This window comes from Belonocnema kinseyi, chromosome 8 (assembly GCF_010883055.1).
Source record: "Belonocnema kinseyi isolate 2016_QV_RU_SX_M_011 chromosome 8, B_treatae_v1, whole genome shotgun sequence".
NCBI classification, from domain to species: domain Eukaryota; kingdom Metazoa; phylum Arthropoda; class Insecta; order Hymenoptera; family Cynipidae; genus Belonocnema; species Belonocnema kinseyi.
Window position 1 is genome coordinate 32,183,233 of NC_046664.1, and position 10,711 is coordinate 32,193,943.

The following is a 10,711-nucleotide window of genomic DNA, read 5'->3' on the forward strand; positions in this document are numbered from 1 at the left end:
GGCGCATACTTTGAATAAAATATTTGTTATCATTCTCTTGAAATAAATGTGTTTTTTTCTTGAAAAAATACCGGTTTCATATGTATACACCTGGTAAAGTTGTACGTCAACTTCCTCTGCATTCACATTACTTTGTACATCAATTTTCGGATTCGTAACATTATAGATTAAATGCTTTTAATATTTTCTCGAACACAATCTCACTTTTCAAATCTCATTTCACGTAACCCATGTGCCTTAGTCAAACAAAATACATCCACAAATAATATTAAAAAGGTTCAAAAAAATTTATAATTGTAATTCGTTTATGAAATTATATGTGTGTAATAGCTCAAAATTTGAACATTGTTTATTAAAACATAATAGTTTTCTCCAAAATACAAACTCTTAACGATAAATTAAAGGAATGCAAACAGTTCAATAATGTAGCATATTGAAAAATTGATATTCTGTAAAACACAAAGCCTGAAAAATATATTATTAAAGAAACTTTTTAAATTTTACTAATTATAGAAATAAAAAATTAAAGGGGCCAGATCGGGCCCCCATTTTTGATGCCAACATCTGGGCCCTGACGGGTAGGCCCCATTTTTCCTGAAAGGGCTTGAACGGTGCCCCACTAAGTTTTCTGCACTGGATTGGTTTTAATTTTTTTTCTTTCTTGACTGAAAAATCTTTTTTTATTAGTATTTCAACTTATTTTGTTGAAAATTCATCTTTTTAGTTTGAAAATTTATTTTTTAAATGATAAATTTAATCTTTTAAGAGAAAAAATGCAACTGTTTCATTGAAAATTAATCTGTTTATGTTATGAGGCTCCAGCAGTTTTATTAAAAATTCGATTTTTTTTTTAAATTAATTGAACTTTTTTCAATTTGTAATTAAAATCTTTCTTGTTTGAAACATCAACTATTATATTTTTTGATAAGAATTCACTTTTTTTGCTCAAAAAATCAAATACTTGGAAAAAAATAATACTACTTTGTAACAAGTACATCATTTTACTTGAAAAGTCGACTGTTTGGTTGCCAATTAACTTTTTTGTCGAAAATTCATATTTTCGAGTTAAAAATATATCCTGATTGTAGAAAAATCTTGTTTTTGGCTCGGAAATTCAGGAATTTGGTAGAAAATTAGTGTATCTGGTTGAAAATTAACTTTTTTGTTGAAAATCATATTTTATCTTGTCTCCTCATAAGTCGAACTATGTAAGTGAATTTTTTTTTAATGAATTCGACTGTTTTTATTTTATAATTCACACTTTTTTTGTTAAAATATAAACCATTCTATTTTTGAATGAGAATTCATCTTCTTTGATAAAAAATTAGTCTTTTTCATTTTAAAATTCAACAGTTTGTTAGAAAATTGAAGTATCAGATTGAAAATTAACTTTTTTGTTGAAAATGTATATTTTTGGGTTCAAACTTTCTACGCTATGTCAAAAATTCATTTAAATTTAATATTATAGATTACTGAATTTCTTCTGAAAATGGCCAGGCAAAAAAGGTGTCAAAAAATAATTCAAAGAAATAAAAAGTAAAGGATAAAGTGGCAAAACGGAGCAAGAGAGTTGAAAAGATTTACACTCCTGAAGCAGTTCAGGAATCCTTAAAATCTATAGGCAAAGGCAAATCTTTGCGAGAAGCAGCAAACAGTACCGGAGTTCTTAAAAGCACATTATTCAGAATGACAAAGATTGATACACAAGTTAATCGTAAAAAAGGTGCTCCTTCGGTGCTTAATGTAAAAGAAGAAGAGGATATCGTATAATGAATTTTGTACTGGGCTGCAAGAGGTTTCCCTGTGAACAAAAAACAGTTATTAGATACAGCTAAGAATTTTGCCATTGAGTCGGGAAGAAAAAATCCTTTTAGAAATGATCGTCCGGGTAACAAATGGTACAGTTTATTCATGAAAAGGTACAGCAATTTGAGTACCGTCCCTGAGAGTGTTTTGAGAAAGTGGTATGAGAAGTTGAAAGAATATTTACAAGGAAAAAATTTGTTGCCATTGCCTCCAAAAATCACATTCAATCTGGATGAATCATCTTTTCTGCTAGTGCCTTCAAAAAATGATGGCGATATGCCCAGAAAGGTGCGAAGGCGATTATAAAGTTGTAGGGGCTAATGAGAAAGGCTATCTTACCGTTCTTTTTAAAGCTGCTGCATCACGACAATTACTTCCACATTTGATCCTGTTTGATCTTAAGACGACACCAAGAAAAGAAGTTCTGGAAAAGATACCGAGCGACTGGACAGTGGGTAATACAGAAAAGGGTTGGATGGCATCAGATAGCTTTTATAAATATATTGTGAATGTTTTTTATAAGTGGCTTATAGACAATGACTATGAATTTCCTGTAATTCTATATGTGGATAATCATTTATCACATTTAACAATGCAGTTAGCTAAGTTTTGTAAGGAAAAACAAACAGAATTAATAAGACTGCATCCGAATTCTACACATATTATTCAGCCCTTAGACGTGGGATTGTTCCATGTGTTCAAAGAGAACTACAAAGTAGCTAACAACGAATTCAGAATCCAGAATAATGTTGTTGATGTGAAAAAGTACATGCTTGCTGGGATTTTCAAGCAGGCTTTGGAGTCGTATGATTTCACAAACTGCATTGTAAGTAAGTTTCCAACATGTGGATTAGCTCCATTTGATCCTGATGCAGTTCAATATAATGTTCTTAACAAAAAGAAAAAAATACAGCCACTAATGATAGAGAAGAGGTTGGTTCAAATGGTTTTACCAGTGATAGTGAAACCTTCTTGCAGAAATTCGAAAGGGATATACTTTCGCCTGGTAATTTAAAATATTTAAACGAAATGAGTTTAATGAATTCTGGAATGGAGATATCAAATTAGAAGGTCTTTTCGAATGTTGGAGAAAAAGATGACAAACATTTCTGGTAAATGAATGCTGTATTCTTACTGTACCTGATGATAGATATTGTTTTTATCTATTTATGAATTTACTTTTTTTAATAATCGTACATTGTCGATCAATTTCTAATTTTTTGTAGCTATTTTATTAGTTACTTTTATTGCTCATCTTAGATAATGTTGCAAGTAAAGTGTACGAACATTTAATAAACAATCTGAGGAGCCATTCATTGCTTAAGAAATCATTGCTCCATGAGATATACCAGTTGTATAAGATATTTTAAGTAGTCAGAACAAAGCTTTATTTGATTCTGAAATTCTACTGCTGAAGATAGTTTTTCGAACACTTTTCTGCGAAAAAGTGCACCAGATAATGATGAGGCATGCATTCTACTACATACGTAACACTGCCTCCACGTTTAAAAAGTCCCTTGCTTTTAATACATTGCAAGGTCAGTTGAAATTATTTGAATCTTAAATCGGATCAAACAGTTATAGAAGAGCAATCTGTTAATGATTCAATTGCCCTGGCTTATAAAGATAGTTCGTTGAGAAATAATGAAATATATGCAGCTTTAAACCTAATTATAAGTGAAAAATCGATTTTTGCAAATCAATCCACAGACATGAGCGATCAAACTATGGATTTTACAAGTTAGTTTTAAACTTATTTTACTAATGCATATAATACAGTTCATATTTATTATTTTGATCGATAATTTTATTCAAAGTAACTGATCAAAGTTTGAATATCTCACAAGATGTACTTAAAGTTGTAAGAGTTCCTCAATTAAAGCCTAAGAAGAAAAAAGTGCATATTACTAGTGAAGTTACAGTTAATACTATTGAAAAAGTTTTGGAAACCCTCCAGAAGAAAAAAAGATAAAATATTAAAGCAAACACAAATCGAATTAAATAAAAAAAAAAGATGAGAAAAGTACACTGAAAGACAAACAACAAATTGTTACTAAGTCTTTTCAAGAAAAAAAGAAAGAGTTGAACCAGATGAAAAAAGTTTCAATTAAAGTTCTAAACAAAAGTATGAAAGACGGAATGAATAAAGAAAATCTACGGATATTGAAATAACAGTTACAACTTCAAATAAAACAAGAAAAATTCTAACAATTTAAGTTATTGGTATATTAATTTATAGTTATACGTTTTTATTTATACGTTATTCAAAATATGAGAAATAAAAAGTTATGTTTAAGCAGAATGATAACATGGACATATGAATTTTATTAAAAAATAAAGAAAAATAAATGTTTTATGGTATATAATAATCTATTCGATAAAATAATGTGTTAGCCACTTATTATAACGGTCTTTAGATTAGGTTTGATTTTCGTAACTGTCCCAGTAATGGTTGGTTTACCTTATTACAAAAAAGAAATAATTTTCACTTGCTCAGAAAGTATTATTTGACATCGATTTTGAAAAAATAGAGAATAGTTTTCACTTTTCAAGAAAAGCCTTTTTATGGACAACCCTAATGTTTATTGCATTTTTTTCAACTTTTTATAATGTTATTTATGTATAAACAAAGTGTTAAATTAACGTTTAATGAGGTTGGCAATTCATTTTGGTTTTGACGAAAGGTATTTATTTTTGTACGGTAAAAAAAGCTCGGCAATACAACCACAATTCTGATACTGACATAAATATTTACATGACGTCAGTAGAACTGCGATATGTCGAAGGTAAATTAAAATAGCGTTTTCACGAATACACGAACTAATCTAGTTCGTGGAGTTTGTTCCCTGAAATCCGGTTTAATGCGTGTAATAAATGCAAATGGAAACACTTTATCTTGAAGGTAAAAACTATAGTAGTTTAGTTTAAAAATAAATGTATTTGCGTAAAGAAAAATAAAGATGTTACTAATTTCGCAATATCTTCATAATTTAATAAAAATAACTAATTTTATATCAATTAATTTTTTATGATGTATATAAGAAAAAGATAAGATTTATAACAATATAAAAAATGTTTGAGATAAAAAATTAAGCAAAATAATGTTTTAATCATAATTTAGTTTCTTTCAAGATAACATTATTTTTTTTAGAATAAGCTTCGATTTTGTTAAAGGATTTCAACTATACAAATAGTTAAGACATTTTAGACTTTAAATCTAAACTGTATAGGTTTTCACACTTTTTTGAAGACCAAAATCAATGGTTTTAATTCAAAAATTAACTGACTGAAATTTTCATTATTGAAACTTTAAATCAGTTCAAAATAAAAAAATCTGATAGTTTTAAAGAAGAAAACTTTCAAATTTGAACAGTTTTTTATATAAAAGTTTCGAAATCTGAAGTATTTTGACTCTGAACAGTTGTAAAGTTTGTCGATTTTGAATTTATGGTCAATACTAAAATTATTCATATTTTTAATTTATTATATGAAGTAATATTCAAGGTAACAACACTTCAGAAACTTTTACCAATTTCTTGACTTTGCTCAATTTTCCAAGTTTTCTACCTCGCTTTCCACCCTCTGCAGCAACCCTGAATAATAAATTCCCTTTCTTCTTAAAATTCAGTAGTAACGTCTAGTTTTTGACAGACATCTCGGTGTCGACAAAGCTTAACGTTATTTTGAAACTCAATGTCATATAAAATATAAAGTTACAATTATTAAAATTAAATTAAATACAAATATTGAACATCATATATATTAAATTCTTGATCAGTATGTCTTTCGATATTTTTGTTTTATTTTATGAGAAAATGTAAATTTGACATTCTTTTCATTAAAAAAACTAAAAATTGAAAATGCTGAATTCAAGCTTTCAATGTAGATTATTTTACAATCACCATAAAATGAAAATATCCTTTAACTAAATAGATAGTGTCTACATATGCAGAAAAAATCCGGCTATTCGTAAAGAAATTTTGCTACAAATCGGCCCTTTTCCAGCTCCTCCTATTAGCACCAAAAAAATCCGGGTTTTTGGTCTGAAATTTCGGTACACTTAGCCACGACGAAGTAAATGGATTAACTTTGTCCCACAATGTGGAGCGAAATCGCTCACTGATTAAAAAAAAAATTTTTAAGGCTTGGAAGGACAACTTTACAAAAAAAGGAATTATTTATCAGTTTTCTAATCATTTTAAAACAAATAAAGCTACTAAAACGTATGGAAACGTTAAATCATCAGACGTATTACAATAAACGTTAAAATTTGGTAGATTTTCTACTTTTTGAACGTTGCTAAAGGTGTTTTTGATTTTTTTAAACGAAATGATTAACAGAAGAAACAATAATAAATTTGGCTTATAACAGAAAAATATGAGCCGCTTTCCCCAAACTTAAAGTTATTAGAAAAATCATTCAACAGGACAACAAATACATCGTAGGGGAGAAGCGGGTAATGCGGCGCACATTTAGCAATATTAATTTGATGTTTTTGCACATTAAAAATAATTTTCTTACAATCAAACGCATGGTTTTTTGTAAAATCACAAGTATGGATTCATTTGCAATTTAAATAATAATTAAAGCGAAATACCATAAGCGTCAATGATTTTTTCCGCAACTGTCATAATAGATGAGAAACGCCTAAAAAAAATTTCACCTAAAAAATTTAATTTTCACTGGGAAATGGAGAAAAAATATTAATATTTGAAATATTGCAATAGATTATATACAATAATCTTTAACTTCATTCATTCACTTTGTTTTTCCGCTTGGATGGAAATTCTTTATAATTGATTTTAACTTTAAGTTAAAATTATGAATTTTAAAAAACGTAATTCACCATTTAGAAAAGTTCTAAAATGATTGATTTTGTAGTAAAGTATTCAGTATTTAAATTTGAAAAGTTTTGCATGTATACAATTTTTAATTTTTTAATTTTCATATTTTCGTTTATGTATTCCGCCCTGAATAATTTGTATTGAGAATTTTACAGCTGACAAAAAGCATTTTTTTGTTATGCCATTCGATTATCTTTTTTTATGGTCTTCAATTTGCTAAGTGAAATTAGTAGTCGAGAAATTAAATTTCTCGACTACTAAAAGACTAATAATTTCAAGCTTGTGAGACCTGACTACTAAGGAAAAAGGGAATGTGAATACGTAATTTCACTAAAAGTACCAATAAGAGAAAAGCAACTGTCTTATAAGTGGAAAATAAAGTTTATTGCTGGTTATGCAAAAGTGGGCTGGAAATAATCGGGTGTTAGATGGTTCACTAAAAAACCTTTTAATACGTGACCTGTTGCATTTAGAGAGTGTCGTGCAACGACAATAGAAAATGTATTATCGCCGTAAATTTAATGCAAGCAAATCAATTTCGCAAGGGAAGGGCGAACTCAGCATTTTCATCAAAGGGAAAACGTGGGTGGAAAATCCCTGGATTCCACAGGGTAAGCGAGACGTTTATACGTAAGGGCACCTCGTGTTATTCCATTTGACCTTGTCCATTTGCCTTATTTTTCATCGAACATTTCTCTATTTTCTCAGCCATACTTTCATTCTAGCGATATGGAATCTGTATATTGAAATTTTTCAAATTCATAGAAATTTATAGTCATGACTAGGGTTGGCTAAATAAACAAAGTTATGGAAATCGTCATTGGAACTATATGAAAAAGTAGTCCATTAAACATAAATTATCGTCTAAAGATCGGTAATAAAATTTTTTTTTAAATAGAGAGGCATTTAAGAACCAATAAAAACAAAATAGATATTTAGAAACACGAAAATATAAAAGCTAAGAAAATACAAATTTTTTTAAAGCACGGTTTGCACACGCTCGAGTTGAAGGATTTGATAAATTGGCGCCAATTTAATTTTACTTTTTGAGTATCCTAATACACTACTTTTAAGTATATATCCACTTTTGATTTCCATAATTTGGTTTTTTAACACACCCTAATCATGATATTGCACCTTTGATTTTTAATCTTTAGTCTTTGGCCTCGTAAATTTAACTCTTGACCTTTAAACTTAATAATTGACCTGCGATCTTTGACTTTTGAAATCTTATTCATTTTTAGACTTTGGCACTATAATTGTTACTTTATAAATATAATCTCTGACCTTCCACATTTGCCCTTTGACCTTTCATCTTTGACCCCTGATCAAAAAACTCTCACTTTTAAGATAATTTACTAAAATATTAATTTTTCAGTAACATAAAATTCTTTTATTTTGAGTTTTACACATTATAAAATATGTTGTTTTACCAACATTTTTTGTTAAATTTTAAATTTTCCGTTAATTAATTTACATATTGTCATATTCGGGCTTTTGAATTTAAAAGCGTTTTATTCCTACTCGAAATTTAAAACTTTTTACATATTTTTTATCATTCCAACTTAAATTTTTTAAATATTCAGTTTTAAATGATTCAGACTTTTATTAATAATTATAACATAAAGGAATTAAATGTAAAATATTTATTTTTTGAGACTTTTAATATGAGTTTATTCAATATGTTCAATGTTCTATCGCTTAACATTGTTGAACTTCAAATCATTAATTTTTTGATTTTGAAATTTAGAAATTTGGATTATAATTTTTTTAATTGAAACGTTTTTAATGTGAAGAAGAATAATCTTGAATGTTCGAACTTCAAATTGTTCACATTCAGATGATTAATTGATATATAAATTTGAAAATATTTTCATCTTCCACAAAAATTTATAATATTTAAATTTCAGGGAAATGATAACCGCAGTAGGACTGTAAATAAAATTTCACAAGATCCATGTGGCAATTATTTACAATGGTTCCGGGAAGTTTCAAAATATTCTGGTTTTTTAAATTTTTATGCTTTAGAGAAGAACAAAATAGCCATTATTTAGTTTTCATTCTCATAATTTTAAAATTAATTTTTCATAATTAAATGAGAAATGATTTTTACATATATTTCGAATATGTATCAATATATAGTATAGTAAATTTCTTGAATTTGATAAAAATCGAATTTCAAAAAATTGGTCCTTATCCAATTGTCATTTCTCTGTCTTCAAATTATTTTGATAACATTATTCTGAATGGAAATCTCTATTACCAATAGAGTTTATTTTTAAATTGTGATCTGGAGGTCAGAAATCCAATTAAATATTTGTTCTCAAATTTTTTAATACCTATCATGTAGATTCACTTGTTGCTAAAAAATATCAAAATTGTCTAAAAGAAGACTATTCTTCGACTTCTCATATTTTAAACATCAATCTTTTTTTTTTAATCGAAAGACGTTTTGATTTTTAAAAAAACTTTGTTTTGTCCCCTGAGAAGTATCATATCAATTAAGGTTTTCGATATTATTTAAGAATATTTCAGGAGCTTCTAGGTAATTCGAGTTTTCGAACGTTCCGAAAATAGCTGATTTTACATTCGAACAATGAATATTGTAGCATTTTATACTGTTCAATTTCAGATTAGAAATATTTCGAATTAAAAATAAAAAGCCAAAAAATTAGAATCCGGAAGCTCAGGTCTTAAAAATGAAAAAATGTTCTCAAAATTTTACATTCTCTTTTCATCGAGAAAATTATTTTAGAAAATTGTACGTAATCCTATTCTAAATTATTACATTATACTAATATCGTCATTTTAACATATATGTAATTTGTCTCATATCCTCCACAGACTTTTGAAATTCTTTAAAACTCAAATATTTTCTTTGCAACTTTAAAGATAAATTTAATTTTCAAAAATATTCTGCATGCTCTAAATTTACTTAGAATCTCCTAATAGCTATTCAGAAGGTTCTGTAAGATATAAAACAATAAAATAAATTTTACCATTATTGAGGAATATTTTTCAGTTATCCAAGATATACCTTAAAAATCTCAAGTTAATTTAGCATAAAAAGACCATGTTCTCCATATGAATAGATAAAGAAGAGAGTACGAAAAAGGATAATTACGGCAACTGATCGAAATTAAATTCTTATGGAAGCCTCACCATGAAAATTAAATTCTTCTTGAAAATTACTCCTCGCTCTTTTTCCGGTGCTATATTCTCGAGGTGTATTAATTAGATTATCTTAAAATTCAGAAAGCATGCTTCCGCTATTGGATTAGTTTTTGGCTTACCACAAAGAGGATGCTGGCGGGATTTCAAGTGGGTTGATTGAGTCCCATAGATCGATGATAATTTGCGTTTGATTCTATTGGAAGTCGACATTCTGTACACCTCCTATTAACTGACAATGAAAACTCATTTATTTCACCGCACATGCAATTTATCTGTAGAAAAACGACAAAATAAAGTTTCAGTTTCAATATACAGGGCTCAGATGAACTAGAAGGCTTGAAAAAAGCACTATCAAAATAAACTATAAAATTAAAATTATTTTTTAACAATAGTCATTCAGCGTGAAGGATTCTAAATCTGGGTTTAATAAATTTTTTTGTGGACTGTTAAACTTGTTAACTTGGATTACTTTCAAATGAGAGAAGTTTATCATTTACATTAATTTTGAACTTCAGGATTTCCGGAATATTCATTTTGAACATTTTCAACTTGAAATTAGTCAATAATTGACGCTTTGACTTTGAGACTATTTGATTTGAATATGAAATGATTTATTTTTTAATCATTCATGCGTAACAGCCCAAAATTCTTTTGAATGAAATTAATATAAATGCAATATTAAATTCAATATAAAACGCTTTAAATTCCTAAGATTCCAATTCGAAATATATTGCAATTTCAACCAAAGGAGTTGAATTTTGAAGCCAAAGAAAAAAATTCAATCGAATATGTAATATAGTCACAGCTTCCTCCTTCGATTAGATAAGCAGCCCTATATATTTGAGGGCTTCAGGGCCACTAGTTTAGTTCTAATCTTGACTTTACTC

At 28.0% G+C, this 10,711-nt stretch overlaps 1 protein-coding gene across 1 annotated transcript; it reads left to right on the plus strand.

Moving 5' to 3' along the window:
- The first annotated feature begins 2,074 nt into the window (after positions 1-2,074).
- LOC117178428 lies at positions 2,075-2,821 on the plus strand. Its single transcript, XM_033369854.1, has one exon. The coding sequence runs from the start codon at positions 2,075-2,077 to the stop codon at positions 2,819-2,821; it is 747 nt and encodes a 248-aa protein (XP_033225745.1).
- Positions 2,822-10,711: the final 7,890 nt, after the last annotated feature.